The 17669-nt window shown below is 38.7% G+C and overlaps 2 protein-coding genes across 7 annotated transcripts in view; one reads left to right on the top strand and one right to left on the bottom strand.

Annotated features, from left to right (window-relative positions):
* LOC129209155 (uncharacterized protein C3orf20-like) overlaps nucleotides 1-17669 on the top strand; it is a 68078-nt gene that overhangs the window by 47749 nt on the left and 2660 nt on the right. The gene's annotated exons all lie outside the window — the stretch shown is intronic.
* VEZT (vezatin, adherens junctions transmembrane protein) overlaps nucleotides 570-17669 on the bottom strand; it is a 66956-nt gene continuing 49856 nt past the window's right edge. For 3 of the 6 annotated variants that reach the window (XM_054832583.1, XM_054832675.1, XM_054833026.1), the window contains 3 exons: nucleotides 12649-12749; nucleotides 11248-11455; nucleotides 570-7399 (listed from right to left, as the gene is read on the bottom strand). In XM_054832583.1, coding sequence (XP_054688558.1) covers nucleotides 6825-7399; nucleotides 11248-11455; nucleotides 12649-12749 — 884 coding nt within the window. In that variant the 3' untranslated portion in view covers nucleotides 570-6824. Of the gene's footprint in view, nucleotides 7400-7419; nucleotides 8195-8976; nucleotides 9130-11247; nucleotides 11456-12648; nucleotides 12750-17669 lie in introns of those variants that run through there. The other 3 variants (XM_054832763.1, XM_054832929.1, XM_054832852.1) reach the window with 3 other exon arrangements.

The raw sequence follows: 17669 nt of genomic DNA, 5'->3' as shown, positions 1-17669 counted from the left end.
ACAAAAAGAATTTGTGTATTACTTTAAAATCTGAACCTCTTAGAAGTGGTGGTAAAGGGACAGGACCATAGGTGTCAGAGGGACCAGAAGGGTGAAAACAGTAAGCAGAAAAAAACGTGCATGGTAATTTCAGTTTTACTGGCAGTATAGTAAATGATTCTTAGAGACTCTGTGGAGTAAGATACAACAGGTCTTGGGCAGCCTGGGCCTGAAGAACAAAAAAAATGGAGTCAAAATAAGTGAGGAAAATAATGAGTTGCATCATCCTCAATCAACAGAAAATATGGGGATGAAGGAAGCAACATACAGAGTTGAGTTTATCCCACTTCAGTACAGACACTAATGATGTAACTCACAGCATGTAAACATTAATTCAAACTGATTTAAATTTGACCTATGGCATTACTCCTCATCACCCAGGCGTGTATTCCCTCCTGCTCCCCTGAGATGCTACTAGTGCTCTTTCAACCACGTGATGAATTAGTTGAGGGAGCCAGCTGAAAGTTAAAACAGTGGTGCATTTTCAGCCAGATCCATGTCCTAAATCGCTGAGTGGTTACAAAAGCCAGCCTAAAGGAGGGACTGAGATTGCAGGGCCATGGCAGCCCAGACCTAGATTGGTTTAAGCTGCTATAGAACTGCATCCCCTAAAGCAGACTGTCCGTGAGGCCTTTAAAGATTTAAAGCTGAGAAGGTATCAAGGTCGAAACATGCTGATCATGTGAAAGTATTCAAGTTTTGGTCCTATTCAACCCTTTTAAAATAAGCCACTTTGTAACAGAAACAAACTCTTTTTCATTGTCTACTAAATTATAGTCACTTCTTCAGAATCCTGTGTTCAATTCAGAACGCGTACTGTGGGCTAACAGAGCATTCCAGCTGTTGAGTCAAGTTTTACTCTGACAAACCTGCCGATAACTTAAGAGACGGCAGTGTGAAAGGTGAGGCAGAATACCGAGAACAGTTACATACTGATCTGTAGCTCAAACTGTATTGCTGTATCCATCTACAAAGCACAGTTCATGGTAGGTAGATTTCACAGTTATAGTACCACTACCACTTATCTGATTACTGCAGAAATTTCCAAGTCAAATAAATCAAGATGTGGGGGTTTTTTTGGCATTTAAAATTCAAGGTGGCAAAATAAAAACGTATACATGAGGGAATTAAATATCATGAGAATATGACTAAAGCACACCTCCAAGCATTAAAAAAATTAACCGCAGAAGCCTTCAGTTTGATCTCTGATATCCATATATCCACTGCCATGTTTCTTGTGCAATAATATATTTTGTGATACATGCTTATTCATCAGAGACCAGAACAGCTCTGAAAAGTCAAGCTGAAATTTAAACAAGTGTTGTTTGGCATCTTTAGTTTGTGTGAGACCAGGTGGCAGCTGTTAGAAGATCATTTTGATTTAACAACTTTTTGTTTTGTTAGCAAAGAAAAACATTGTTCAGCCAAATCCTGCTGACAGTGAATAAATATTTCTCCTCCATTAGACCAAATATTTTCATTTGTCATCCTAATAGCTAGGGGTAAAAGATCTGAAAAGGTTTTTTTTTTTTTTCCTATATGGACTCAAATATATTTGAATTGTACAGTGTTTTATGGGAGGTGATTATTAATCCATACTCATCACTGCTGAGGATACGTCTGGAGTACGGCACCACACTTTGGTCATTATACTTCAAAAACTGGACAAAATGCTAAGGAAAGGAATGAAAAGGTGGAAAACATGACCTCTTCGGAAGGACTGGGAGAAGTGGGCTTGCTCAGTTTAAAATAGAAAATTAAAAAACATTATTAACAAATCTTCTCGTTTGTAAAAGACCGTAATAAAGATGAGTGCATACCGGCATTGGGACTAGTGATAACTGACAAAATGTGAGACTGAACAAATTTATGGAAGAGAATTCCATGGGGACCTCTTAAGCTGACAGCCACCACCACTGGCTCAAGAAGTCCCTGAGCCACAAATTGCTGAGGAGTAGCTTGGGAAACATCACTACCCCATCTCCCTTTCCTTGTACTCTTCCCTCAGCATCTGCTATTAGTCCCTGTCACAGACAAGATCCCAGAGTAGTGTGACCCTTTACACTGACCAAGTGCCTTTTATCACACTCTGCCTGCTTTTTCAGATGAGACAGTACAAAAACCTCGTAATTCTAAAGAGTAATTAGCCCTGGGAACAAACCACTTGCAGAGCAACAACAGCCCTTCTCTAAATACTTTAAAGAACAAGAGCAGTTTAGTATACTTGACCCCTTGTTTCTGTTAAAAAAAAAAAAGAAAAAAAAGAAATAAAGGGATAGACTACAAGATTACAAAGTTCAGTGTGGGCCAACAACTCTACAGTGTTTTTTTACTACCAAATAAATTAATAAGACAGTTGCAAATACTGCACTTCAGATGCACATAAAATTTCCAATACTGTAAACAGTCAGGTCACACACAGATAGGTGTGCTGAGGGCAAAGTCTGAAACCTCAGTAAAACTGGCTACTCTACTAGATTCCATCTTGTATTTAGAAAACTAAGCGCAAGATTCAGTGATGTCTAGTCATCCTCTGTGGGGAGTAGAACTGTCTCAGGAAAGGGGGCCTACAGGAAAGCTGGAGAGGGACTGTTCATCAGGGAGTGTAGTGATAGGATGAGGGGTAATGGGTTTAAGCTGAAGGAGGAGAGATTTAGATTAGATGTTAGAAAGAAATGCTTTACTGTGAGGGTGGTGAGGCACTGGCACAGGTTGCCCAGAGAAGCTGTGGATGCCCCCTCCCTGGAAGTGTTCAAGGCCAGGTTGGATGGGGCTTTGGGCAACCTGGTCTAGTGGAGGGTGTCCCAGCCCGTGGCAGGGGGGTTGGAGCTAGATGACCTATAAAAGTCCCTTCCAACCCAAACCAGTCTATGATTTTATGATTACTGCAACTGATAGCAGAAGCCTTCACATTTGTGAATCTTGCTTATAGTTGACACAGGCACATTTTGACTCCATTTGAAAGATGTTCGATTATCTGTAATTCTCCAAATTTGCTTCTATTACACCACTGTTTCATTTCTGTCATAAAGACTTAAGAAAAGGGACACATAATCTTCTTATCACAGATTTTTGCCCCCATTTAAGCCTTTACCTAGATCTTTAGCTGTAAAGTTAAGTGACATAAAAGATGTAGTGCTAGATTGCAATCCAACCTAAGAAGCAAATAGCATCTTTGGAGTGCCTTCCAGGTAGGACAGGAGGAGAAGATATTATTTAACCCTATATAATTACTTGCTTCTTTGCAACTTCACAGAGCTGCTAATTAGAAATGGAAAAGGGAAAATGCATTTATTGTTAGCTCTGCTCTTTGCAAAGAGTTTTGGCTGCTGATATCCTTTGGCATAACCCGTTATTTAGTATGGATTTCCTGATTAATGGGTTTCAAAAAGTTACAAAGCTGTAAGAAGGAAATGTTCTGTTTTCAAAAAATCCCTGTCTAGGGTAATGAGCCAAAGAACACAGGACAGCACTCAGACCTCGACATGCTCAATATATTAACACCTCTCTTCAGCGCTAATACACACTTCAGTGTGTTCATATATATTATTTTAAATGCAACAATAAATTATGATTGCCAAGAAATCTGTCAGGTTCTTGAAGGAATCTACAGCATGTATGCACAGTCCTTTCACATGACATAATTATGAGGAAATCTGGATTGTAACAGACTTTGTATATGTAGATGGAACCTGGTTATCAAATCAAGGAAAGCTATGCTTTGTGTGCTGTACACTGTTAGCTGTATTTTTCTGCAGGGAGAATATTAAATAAATCAAAATAAATGACCTGATGGCTGTTATATAGAGATGTGATGAGAGGCAGAGAAAGCAAGTTGAGCCCAAGTGTTCATACGTGCAGCTTCTAAGACTGCATTAAATAAGATCATGGAAATCAGTTAAATTGCTTGTAGAAAATCTATTTGTTCAAAGTAGGATCAGAACTTGCTCCAAAAAGTCATCCTTTGATCATACCCATGTCTATTGTCAAGGCTGTAATTTCACACTACACCATCTTTGCCAATAACGTAAATGTGAGTGATCCTGAGTCTCACACCAGCAACACGATATGTGCCAATACAGCTGTTTGGAGGTAGATGCTGTAAACTGCATCACTGCAATAAGAACGATGAAGAGTAACCCTGAAAAAGGGTGGATTTTTGACCCAAGTGGACTCATGAGCTGGTTTATAACACGGCCACAAAAACCTGTGTTGACCCAGCCGATGGGTGAAAATGAACAACTAATGATGGATGGGGTTTCTTAGGCCAGTTTCATCACCAAGACGAGCGTATTATAAAACTAGGTCCCAAGTGAGCCAGCAAAGTGGATTCTCCAGGTCTTTTGCTAAGGACTGAAGCAAAGAAATAAAGAGCTAGCAGCTTTTATAAATGTGAGATCTGAAACCTATTTTAGTAGCAATGCAAAGCACTGAGGCTACTACTGACTTCATCCAAAACTGTGAGGACAGCGATAATTTGTATCCTGAATCTGATCATTTTTTCAGGTTGGTATCACAGCCATACACATTGTAAACTAAGATTTGGAGCCCATCGGAAAAGTCGAGGAGTATCATTTCTGGGATACACAACATCAGATCATGAAATGGTGGATGAGTTCATGGAAAAATACTAATGGAACACGCATTTCGGCAGAACAATTAGCTAGGAACAGAAAAAATATCTGGGCACTTTGTGAACTCAAGGATCTCAAGTCACAGATGAGGAAGACTTCTTTTTCAGAAGCATGGACAATGCTTCAAACACAATTTATCCAAAGCAGTTCTAGACTTGATAAAAAAAATTGCTTATCACAGAGAAAATAAAACAGAGTTTCATCATCTTAGCCTAACCATTACAGGTTACAGAAGAAAACACTCTACCACTAAGAGGAGGCTTAGCTTCTGAATACACTACGAGAAGCATCTTTTTTTTTTTTTTTAACAAGTTCCCCAAGACATCATCCATCCAACTTCCAGTCACTTACACAAAATTAAGAGCACAGAACACAGTGTTACTGGTTAATGAAGAATGGCAAAACATTCTCTTCCCAAAGTCTGTGTGTTGAGGGAGAAGACAGGCACTACATTGCGAAAGAACAGTGTAAGTCACATACTCCCTTCTCTATCAATTGATATTTACCTTTTTACGGTCAGTGAAAAAATCCACATATTTAACAGTGTTCATAAAAAATCACTAATAGAAGAGAGGGAGGTTGAAAGAAAGCACTTGTTTGCGGACATATGGTCAAGAGTTCCACCCTAACTGGCTGACCTTGGTTAGCTTCCCCACTTCCCATGACAACATCCTAAGAAAGACACTGCTCCGAACCACTTGCATCTAAACACCCCTTTATTCTACAGAATCAGCAAGAGACAATAAATACCCTAAGTAACTGCTGAGGTGTTTTGGGACTGGAAATGTATCCAGGTCCAAGCAGAGTATTCCATGCAAAGACGTGGCGCTCTCGCCACTAGACACACGAGACCTTTGCTTCATTTTGTGTCAGAAGGCAAGAGGAAGAGAAGGCTGTGAAACCATTAACCAGCTCCTCTGTGAGGTGAGCGTCAGTTTGCTGCAACTCGTAACACCACCACAGAGAAAAATCCAACCCACATAACCTCATACCAAACATCCAGACTTCAGTGTCAACTAAGTTAGAAGATACACCTTAGAAAACACACAATTCTTGTTCTCTGACGGATTCTTAATCACACAGGTTATAGTTGTGATCTAAGGAAAAAGGAAAGAACATCAGGGAAAAGCAAGTATGCTGTTTAAACAAAATACTGTATGGTGGTAAGCACTCAGATAATTTTGCTTTAAGAAAATTACTTCAGGACATAAACAAAAATGTACAATCAATCATTATATCAAATCAATCAATTATATTAAGGTTCCATTTACAAAAGGTTAACAAATAATTAATAGCTGTTTTAATAAATAGGTATTTACTTCTCATCTATTATCAATCCAACAGATAGCTTCTAGCTGTCTATAGTACTTTCTACTGATGTGCTTATAACCCTTCGTAACATATACTACACGTTTCTCTAACATGAATTACAACATCTAGAAATCATTTATTAACCCTTCATAAAATTCTAAGTAAACCTTAGCATGAAGCATGACTAACTTTATACTATTTCAGCCCCGTACCCCAGGACACATCAAATACTAGCTCTTTCAAGTTTTTATTTAAAATTCTACATTTTAGTTGGGAGCCACATCACTAGCCACAGAATCACAAATGCCTACGGTGGCTTAGCCAACACACTGCAGACACAAGAAGTGAAATTAAAGTGGTGGGGGAAGATCACAGGGAACAGTTCAGGTTCTTCCAAAAGAAATGTCCTGGCTTTTTTCTTGGAACAAACATTGATACCATGACAATAGAATCAGAGAGAAAAAAAACAAACCCAAAAATGGAGTCTGTTGTAATTCAAGACATTGTTTTTCCTTCTTTTTAGGAAAAAAAAAATCAACCACAATACATTATAATATAAATAAATAAAACAGAAAACACAAAGGTAAATTCCGAACCCCACCACCAGGATCTTAAAAAGGCAACAGCCAACTCCTTCTTGGATGCAGCCTAAACTTCTCTTACCTGCGAATTGTCAATATACTTAAAGTCCTATTTAGTGTATCAGACTTAGGGAACAAGATGTATTACATTTAGGTCTCCTTCTTTTCCATTCAGTATTTTCATCTTCAAACCCCCACCTTAGTTTTTTCCATCAAATTGCCTGCTGCTGGTTTAACAAAGTTCAGCTCAGACTTATACTTATCCTTCACTTTCAGAGCCTCTATCTTCATTCTCACAGTCCTCCACAAGGTCTTCTCGCTCCTGTGTCTTCTCTTCCTCCTCCCCCTCCTCCTCCTCCTCATCTCCAAAAGTCTCTTCTTGCATTGTAGTAAAAGCAAAAGACCTGGCAGCAACTTGTGCAGCCAGACCAGATGTGAAGTTTAAATCTGTTGATATGTGGAGCTGGGCCAGCCTATGCTTGATTTTCGAATGTAATGCATCCTTAGAGGGAGACTGTGAAACCTCTACTCCATCCCTATTGCTTGGCTTGAGTTCTTCAACTTCCCCTTCCTGCTGATAACAGATTCTTTCTTCCGCCCCTGTAGAAACACCTTCATCAGTAGTACTGTCTTTGTTTCTCTCCATCTCAGGATCTTCATACAAATATTCTGTCCTGCTTTTATCAGCAGCATTCACTTTTGGATTAGAGTCTTTTTCTTCAGATTTATCACAACTTTGGCTGCAGTCCTGCTTTTCTGTATCTGAATTCATATGTGATTCCAAATTATTTAGTAGCTTCAGCGGTTCTACAGGAGACAAGGGTTTCACTGCAGCTTAAAAAGGGGGGAAAAAATTAAATGATAACTAAAAGCAAGCTGCTATATATAAATAATTTATTTGTGTCAACGCAAGATTGTAAGGGTCAAAATGGCTTAAAAAAAACCCAAAACAACAGAAACAAAACCCACAATCAAACAAAACTTCAAATAAAACAGTGTTTTCTAATGACAAAGCTGAAGTGAAATGTGATAGCTACTTGTTGTAACTACTTCTTAAAATCTGTGACATAAAGAGACAGCACAAAATTGATGATGTTTAAAACCGGCATCAAACACAGACGATGCATTCAATGTTAAAGTAAAAAACAAGTGAAACTACTGCACTGTATACAGATTTGAACTGTCTTCATTTTAAATAACAGTTTACCTAATCCAATAAAGACAGCTGGTACATGAAAAAGTCCTTATAGGCAGTATCTGATCTCATACACCACAACATATAAATACAACACGTATTCATACAGTCAGGTAAGGTGTCCTCACAAATAAAGTGTGGTTTAATTTAGCCTCTCTTGAAGTTAGTAGCAGCAGCGAGTCCCATTGCCAGCAACGGGATGCTTGCCAAGAAGTCTCTCCTCCCAGTGTTAAGGGTTAGTATAACTCGGTACAATCACTTCTTGAAGAACAGACGTCTTTCTTTTTAAGAAAACGATAGAATGTCCATTTCCAAGTAACAGATTCCCTAAACTGCAGTAGCTCCATTAGAGTAGCAGCACGAACATAAATGATAGCGGCAACAGCAGATTCCCAAGTAGCATTTCCCTTTCTAATTCCATTCTGACTTTACCCCTGTAAGCAGAGATGAAAATAACTCTGGGAAATACACAAACTTTTCACGGGAAACAAAATTTACGGTATTAGGATTTTTCCATCGCATCCTATTTCAGTAACATTTACTTTAGCTAGCCGAAGGCAGGCGCATCATTACGGTTGTCACATTGATAATTATTGTCATTAGCACACTAAAAGACTGTGGATTTGAATTTGTATCGTATTGTTTGTTTTAAAACCTTATATACTAAAGGAGCACTGCACCAGACTCATCTCAATTGTTCACGGGGTAGTTCTTTCCCCATCCTGTAAAAAACATGTTGCTGCTTATTTCTGCCCATTTGCTTGAAGAGGCAGGAATATGCACAGTAATCCTATCATTTGTTGCCTACTTCCTCCAAAGAATACTTCCAAAGCCAAAATTTCTCAAAAAAATAAAAAGATACTTGAAACTGGTAGCTGGGCAATTTGCTGAGTTGATTAGTTAATAAGCAAGGTGGAATTCATTAATTCTCAGAGTGTAGCTTTCCAAACCTGAGAAAGAACTGTATAAGAACTGTTGTATGGACAAAGTGGGAGAAGGGGAAACAGCTGGGTACAATGCAACCACTGACAGAATGAACTTTTTGGGGGGGGAGATGGTAGGGGAAAGGCTAGAAGTGATTTTGCACCAGAAGAAAGTTGTTTTACAATGTTTGCCAAGTGAAAACAAAGCCACTACCAACTTCACAGACCTTTTCAAAAGCACTTCCATTTTACTGGCTCAACAGGATGTCAAAGGACCAAAAATATAAGCTCACCTACGCTCCCAGCAGTTACTTACAGCCCAGACTGTAAGCAGTGGTACCCTGGTGCTGGGCCGGGGCAAATTTGCCTCAGTCTGGTGCTCTGCTGAGATGATGTTTTTCTTCTGGAATCCATCCTATCAGCTCCAGTCAACTTCATGCTCTGTTCTGTAGACATATCAGCTTGTTTGGAGCTGACCTCACCAGCCCCTCCTTCAACGAACCAAAAAACCTAACAAATCATAATGGCTTGCTGGGTGCCTTGACTAACGGGATTAACGCCTTTGAATATTTCAGGATCTTTGTTCACAATAATCACAAGTGAGGGGAACACAGGATTTCTGGAATATGATTGTCCTGTAAAAGCAAGATTTAAGAGGGCTATGGAAAAGTGTGGTATCATGGCCATCTATTGGCTTGGGCCAATGGAGACAAGAATACGAACCCTTCTGTGTTTAAATCCTCAAGATAAAACACGCCACAAATGTGGAAAGCACAGCTCTCAAAAATGTTTCTTTAAGGAATGACTCATGCATATGGATAAATAAAAGTCTGCAGCAGTAATATGCCAGGGTCCATTATGTCATATTTTACTGACTTGTGTTTCTTTTGAAGAAATAATGAAGAAATTCCCTAAAAACTAGTAGAAGATGTTAAGTCTGCCATCCATATCAGTCTTTCAGATTAGACACACGCAGTCTCTGAGCCAAAAGGAGACAATATTAATTACTTTAATGAACCGCCCTCATGTTTTCCAGTTTTGTACAGGATGGAAGTAATCAATGATTAGTCCCAGGCAGCTGGAGGAAATCACACTTTCCTCCCTCCCCACCACTGAGTCTCTAGTCCTAAGCCAATGTAATACCTATACATGGAGAGAAGCAGAACCAACATGAGCCACAAAGGCTTTCAGGTGAACAGTCACTGAAGACTACAGGAGTCAGCTGACTCTTTCCAGCTATGGCCACGAATGACCTGAGGATATCCAGATGCGGACAGGTGCTAACCTAGATAAGGAAACATCCTCTGCAAGCTCTCCTGACAAGAACTCTTTCTGCAGCGGCCACCAGATCTGTCAAGACTTGAACTGGAGGTAGGATTCTTTCCTTCTCCTTTCAACATGGGGGAAAGGAAGACTTGAAGAGATTTAGGTGAAGAGTTGTGTGGTGTTGCATCTAACACCAGAAGGATAATACGGAAATCCTACTCTTGAGCAGACTCTGATGTAATCTGATGCCTTAGTTTTTTTTAACTCAACTAGAAGAGAAGTCAATACCAATGGCCAAGTGATTTCTTTTACCATAGTTGTAGCTAAATGGACATAAAGAAGAAGGTTGTGAAGAACAGATATTTTTGTGTGTTTGATGTCAAAAGAAACAGTCTCATAAATAGGTATGGTCTGTTACTGTGTGTTCCCACTAAATTATTGAAAGATGCAATCCGTGGTCTTTTTTTCTGGTAGACCCTGGCAGAGGTAGAATCCTTGAATATGTTGCCAGACTTGAGGGTTGTTTTTCATAACACAGAACATCAAGTTTTTTAGAGGGCTTTTCCTATCCTGTCTTTAAGAGGAAGGAATGAAAATGGGAAAAAGAAGGGGAAAAGGAAAAAACTACTGCCAATTTTAAAGATAATAAATCAAATAACTCAAGCTGTGAAAGGAATCAAGTTGTATCCAGTCTTATTGCTGGAATAGCGACAGACTGTCTTGTTGAGGCAAAAGAAATTTTCATATTCCTGCCTTCATGTGTAAGTGGATGGAGCTACCCAGCAGTCCTCAGAGTTAGTAAAGGCTAGTTTGGAAGAACTCTTCTTGTTAGTTTTTTTAAAAACATATTCTGTATACTCACTCTCTCATGGAAACAAAAGCCAGTCTTACTCTTTTATGAGCCTTTAATATTTCAAAGTCTAGCTCTTTGCTTTAACCTATATATTTTTGGAAGTCTGGGATTTACTGGAAAGCCATGAAAGAAAGTCAGTTCAGTTTGCGTGGTTTATAGCCTGACAGTTCTCTTTATGCTGTCTTAATATTTTGTGTGTTTAATATTTTAGCTCAATATTTTATTTAGAGCCAAATTCCCATTTCTCTGAGTTCTTTTCAATATATAGTAAAATGATTGCTACAAGTAATATAAAGAGATGGAATAGCAAACTAAGGCCACACAGCTCTATCAAAGACACTACTGTAGCTAAGCACTGTCTGAATTCTAACATAGTCAGGAGTTGATGGCAAACAGACACCTACCCTTTCTTAGAAAGGAATTAATTTTCAAAAGCAATGCTTACCATGGTCGCTGAATAGCAGCTGTTTCCATTTCTGTCTTTCTATTTCTGAAGCTTTAAATCCCAGTACAGATTTCAATTCTTGTAACACCCTCTTAGATTCCTGTCTCTCTCGTTCTTGTCTCTCTCTTTCTTCCTGGGAAAAGCAGTAAAAATCTTCCCTTTTGTATTCATTCTCCGTATCTGAATAATCAACATATGCTTCCAATTCCTAAAGAAAAAAAGAAAGAAAGAAAAAAAAATTTGATCTTCACTGCCAGTATAGACCCTGTCCTATGACCAAGTGATCTCAACACAAACCAACCACAGTAATAGGATGGAGCCCTGTTTGAGCAACGCCAGTGGATCTGACACTGCTCTCACTTATATTTGTATACTTTTAGATCAAGTCTGCTCATTGAAAGTCAGCATTATTGCAGTCACCTGATTTACTTTCAGACACAAGTACAATCAAGTGATATACCTTGAAAATGGAAGTCCATTTCCCCATAATCACAGGTGGAAATAAGCAATGCCAATGCAGGTTTCGTTTTTTGTTTTTTTGGTTTTTTGGGTTTTTTTTTTTTTTAATTTGCTCCATAAGCATTTCTTCCTCAGCCAGGCATCTTGCTAATTCAAAGTATGTAAATCCTTATTAAGAGGATGTTGAGAAAAGCAAGCTCCTCCTCCAATTTTAACTATATTGGCTTACAAGCATGAAAAAAACAGCTCCATTTCTGTTTTAACAGCCAGTAAAGTTATCAGCCCCAGTTCTTTGATATGGAAAAAAAATCTAAAGAAAAATACATGTGGGGTAGGCTGGGGAGAAGGTGAGGGAGGGACAGAGCAGAGCATGGGTGTCCAGTCTGCTTTCAGAATGCATCTGCCGCTCAGTTCTGGGATGGAGGAGGCCACCTCTCTTCAAGACAGCCCCACCATCACACACGAATTCCCCAAACCACACAAAACTGTTCAATATCACAGTCTGTTTTAAGTATCCAAAAATGCAGAGATTACTCAAACTGAAGACAGGCTGGTTTGTTCTGGAGCTTCTCACTTTTGTAGCTGTGTCAGTTCATCTAACAATACACAAGTAGGACTCTATATACTGCCTTTTAGCAATTCACATTTTTTCTATATTACTCTGACTGTGTTGCTGCTCTCCTTTTGTCACTTATTTCTAATGATAGATATGAGAAGAAGTGAATGCTAGTGCTCTTTTATTCCAGGATGAGGAATACCTCCCCATGGAAGAGCAAAAGGAATATACATTTTTTTTTTATAAGTCCAATTATGAAATGGCATTGGCTACCTACTTTGTCTGTCTTGGCAAGACAAGAAGGTCACTGCACAAGCAACTGAAAAAGGAATGGATACAGCAAACAAGCCTCAATTATTATTTTAAATGGTCCTTTTTTTTTTTACCTGCTCTTCAGGGATTGGATCTTTGTTTTCTATGTATATGGCAGGCTGTGTTAAAGATACTGTAGTACGCTGTAGGTTGTCACAGGAAACTTCAAGTTTGCCTTTAGGGGGAAAGAAGAAAAGGGATTAAAAAAAAAAGAAAAAGATTGGGTGTTGAATGATGTTTTTGACTCACTCAGACAGGGTCCAGGCATTTTCATTAGGCAGGATTGGCATACACAAAAAAAAATGGTGAGAAGGCTGGTTAGAAAACATTGAAACACTATGTTAGAGAGCACTTAAATAACTTAGCTATTTTGATATAAGCTGGGCCTGATGAAACTCATCTTGAAATACTTCAATTAACAAACCTCAAATTTTTATAGACTTTGAAAACCTGCAGATGGCAAGAAAAATTGGTAAAACCAGAAAAGACTTGGTGCCCAAGTTTAAAAAGAGAAGTAAAATAGTAAAATTACAGGCTAATCAGCTTCAAATCATTGGAAAATATTAGAAGAAATAATCAAGCAAAATTTACAGGAAGCTATTTGGAAGGTAGCAAGGAAATAAGTGACAGCCAGTGTGAGCTTGTTGCGAAAAGAAGATGTCAAAGCACTCCAATTTCATTTTCCAGTGCAGTAACAGGTCTTACGAATAGAAAGAAGCCAAAGACGTTCTGCATTTTGTTTTCAGCATGGCTTTTGACATGCTGTCATGACATACTCATAAGCAAAATGCATAGGTCAGGAGAAGTTGCTATTAGGTGCATAGAACAGTCTCTTGGATAATCAAGGGCGTAGTTACCATTTTCAGACAGGAACAATATATTGAGCGAGGATTTGTCTCAAGTCCAATACTCTTTGATATTTCCAATGGGTGAAAGAAATGTGTTTCAGCTCATTAAATCTGCTGACATTAGGATAATCTGGAAGGATACCGAAGGGCACAATTGGAATCGAAAATAAAACTGGAAAATCAGAGATACAGCCCAGGAAGAACTGGATTTCAGATGCAGCAGTTTGGTGACAGTGGCTGCAAATTTTTGTGCTTTGGAATAGTCAAATGCACAAATATATGACAACTGACTAGGCAGCACCACTGAGAAAAAGGTGTGAGGAACCTAGCAGTCAGCTATACCCTGCTGCAAGCAAAAAGCCAACCTACATACTAGTACATATAAACAACAGCAGTGACTGTTAGACACCTGAAATTACATTTCTACTCTAGCACTGATCAGTCTGTGGATGGAACACAGAGCCCAGTCTCAGGCTCCTTCATTCCGTAATATTGTGGACCTAGTAGAGGAAGTCCAGAGGAAAACGGTGGAAATTATCAGAGGACTAAATAAAGTATAGTCATCAGGGAAGACTTGAAGGATAGAGAGTCATGTAGAGAAGATAGAAAGAAACATATTAAGTGTCTTCAAAAATGTAAGAGCTATAAAGAGGAAATGGATTTCCATTGTGGGCGGATCAAAAGTATTGCTTTTAAATTGCAGCAAGAGATATATTCAGTAATAACTTTCTACTGGTAATGGAGCTAAATGCTAGAAAAGATGCCTGGAAATACTGTAAAATGTCTCTAAAGAGAGGGTTTTAGGAACAGGTAAACAACATTTACTCACAAACACTGATTTACCCTTGAGAAGGGAAATGGGCTAGATGACCCCACCAAGCCCCACCTATCCCTATTTTCAGTTTCTAATCTATATGTTGAATACTTAGGGATGGTATTCTGAAAGGAGGTAGTTCACATTAATGACAATTTTAGTGCTGCTCAGTTACCTGCTTTTGCAAACAAGGAAAGTATGTAATTCCCTAGCTGGCTGAGCTTGAGATTTGACATTCCGGAAATATCTAAATGCAAAGTTTAAAAGAAAGGTGAAGCATGTACTGAAATTTGAAGTAAGTGGAAAAGTGACATGCGATATTTATTTTATAACTATCAAGCCCCCTTGTCCATTGTATAACTCTGCCTTGTAATAAAAACATTTTAATAATAATAATGACAGCAACAATAGAAATATGTTCCTGAAGGTATGAAGATACATTTGGAAGAGTATATGGAAGTTACCAATTAAAAGCTTGCCTTCCCAAATCAGAGAAAACCAGCTGCTCTAGTATGTACAGTCCGTTCTGTTTGCCACCTCTATGGGATGATGCCATTGCTAAGGATATGCTTCAAGATTATGAATTCACAGTGTTTAAAACTGCTGCTGCTTTAGTTCCTCTCCAGTGGATCAAAGGACTGCAAGATCCAGAAGCTTGCAGCAGAGTATTATGGCCTTGCTCTTATAAACGTCTAAAAAAGTTGTATACATTTGCAAAGATAGAGACAGTTTAAAAGGAAAAAGGATGGAATTTAAACAGTTTGAGGGGTATTATTTCAAAGATCATTAAAACAAGATTGTAACTAGCCATAAAGCGTATTTCATTCTGTAAAATTAGCAGCAGATTACTACATGCTTAAATTGTCAAGGCCTTAAGTGGTAAATCAGTTTTATTAGTGATGAAAAAAGGTGAAAGAATAAAGAGAAGACAGCTGAAAGTCTAGAATCAATCATGTTGGAAATGAGAAAGATCTACACGTAGATCAATGATAGATAAGTCTGTCATTACCTAATGAATTTAAGTGGAGGCGAATTCCCCTCAAGGTGCTAAAGCCCCCCTTGCTCTCAGGCTCTGTTCTGTATCTGACAGGATCAGCGACTAACGGCACTGGTTCTAGAAATACACCAGTGAATCAACTGATGTTCAATCAGTTAGACTTAAAGGCTTTGCTTTGACAGAGTTTGACACAATGAACTATTTAACATGAGCTGTAAGAAACCTGCTTTGGTGCAGACTGACTTAGGGCAAGAAGCATGCAGTGCTTGCTGAAGGAGCCTCATCTGTTTATACAGAAATCAATTAAAGGTATGCAAAACTGCTCTGAAAGTAAGTGACAGGCAGCTAGCTACGTAGGATGCCACAACTAGGATAGCCCACAGTTCCAGACAGCTCCTTAGTGGTTGGAAACTTTCAACTCCTGGTTCAACAACAGCACTCTGATGCTGGACGGACCAAGGAGTTCCCAGTTTCTTCCTCCCCGCGGAGCAACGTGGGCCCTTTGCTGCTGCAACTGCAGAGCTGGCTTCTACTTCTCATGGAAGGAAACGTTCCTGTGCGAGAGCAGTAGGAACCAAGAAGGACAAGCAAAGATACATTTTTGCTCAGTATAGAAACATGGTAAGAATGAAACACAAACAAACAATAAATTTAAATACTGGATACATTTTGTATTTATAGATGAAGAAGCAAAAAAGACTTATTTTGTTTAAATACTAAGTAGGATTATGAGATACTGCTAAAAATATTTAACAAATACATACGGTTTTTGTGTAATGAAAGATTTCCTCTCAAAACTGGGTCTAAGCCATCAGAAACAGCTCCCTCTTCAACAGTGTTCATAACTGACGTTGAAAACGGTATTCCCACTGCTCTACTGGTTGAACTAGTTAGTTGAACTAAAAATCTATTGCAGCAAAAGTGTTGGGCATCCACTTCGACACAATGTTCTACTACCACGGGGTCCCCACTACAGCTCTTGTCAAAAGATTCATTTGGTTTTGGGTAATGGTTCATAAAGACGAAAGATGTGCTTAGCTGCTCTATTATTTCAGCAGGAAGGTATCCTCTTCCAAAAAGCTTTCAGGAAGCATTGAAAAAACCCCGAGATAATTTAATGAAGTAATTCACATAATCATGACTGACAGACCAGCTGTTAACATTTGTAGAAAGACAGAAGAATTAGACTTGATTTCACGCACAGCTTGAAAAGGTCAACTCACAGAAGCTGGACTGCATAGAAATACATCAAGAAAGTCAAACGTAGTCAGATAAAAATAGTTTTCAATGACCAACATAATTTAAAAGTAGCTTCTGTGGAGTAATTCAGTAACCTTGTTGCAAAATAGAGATTCAACCCCAGCACATTTCCAGGAAAGTCACTGGGCAAAAGTGAAAGTGAATTATTTTTTTATTTCCCACACAATCCCTTCTAGATCACACACTCGGTTATTTTTGTACTGAACTTTAAAAGGAAGCAAGTTTCAATAAAAGTGCCTGCTGTGAAATTTATACATGAAGTAAAAATAAAACTAAAGTAACTAAAAATACTGGCGTGCACTCTAGAAAGAACATTTAAGGAAAGGGGAAAAAAAGATCAGTGGAACTGCTGGTTGTGGAGGACATCAACAAAACACAACAGGCTGGCACATGCAAATGTATCAGACTACATCTAATATCCTCATAGGTTATTTTATGCAGCACTGAGAGGGAAGCTGTAAGACTGCTATCACAGTACACACAAATTTGGTTATAGTGTCTGGACCTGTGGGGAGCCCGCATTAGGCCTCCCAGTGCTCCCAGTTCTGATATAAGCATGAACGAGGTTAGCTTGCATGCCTCTAGGCCCACAGCAATATTCATCCATCTACCGGATATCCCACCCATATATCATTAAGAGCCTAGCTCACTACAGTTTTGGATTTCTGTAGGTAACTTGCTGATACCCCAAGTCATAATTTTCTAATGGAGTCTCCATTACCAGCATTACTCAGATGCTAGGCTGTGCCTTCCTAGGACACTAAAAAAGCTCCTGGAAAAAAAGAAAGATTAGAAATTATAGGTTCAACTCCATGTCAGAAGAACCTAAGTTCACTTCCATTATTTAAGCTAGTTGACATTCACAAGAACAGCAAGGGCAGTACAGGTCACTAAGGAGAGGGACAGAAGGCAAAACTTTGGGAAATGCTGCTCAGTATGACTTTTAAGCACACAGAAGATTAGCTCATTCTCTCTGAGAGAGCAGGTAAATGGGTATTATATGCTCAATACATCCTCTACAATTTAAAATGTTCCAGGAAATGTCATTGTCAAGAAAGTTTCATGACAACGCCATTGTCATTTCAATTAACTATGTAATTTTTATGCAGTAAATAAATGAAAATCTCAGGGATGACTCATCAAAATCCTACCCCTTCACATGTGATTCACCAATCA

This window comes from Grus americana, chromosome 1 (genome assembly GCF_028858705.1).
Source record: "Grus americana isolate bGruAme1 chromosome 1, bGruAme1.mat, whole genome shotgun sequence".
Taxonomy (NCBI): domain Eukaryota; kingdom Metazoa; phylum Chordata; class Aves; order Gruiformes; family Gruidae; genus Grus; species Grus americana.
The sequence above is the reverse complement of the archived record's forward strand: the minus strand, read 5'-3'. Positions and strand labels throughout refer to the sequence as shown.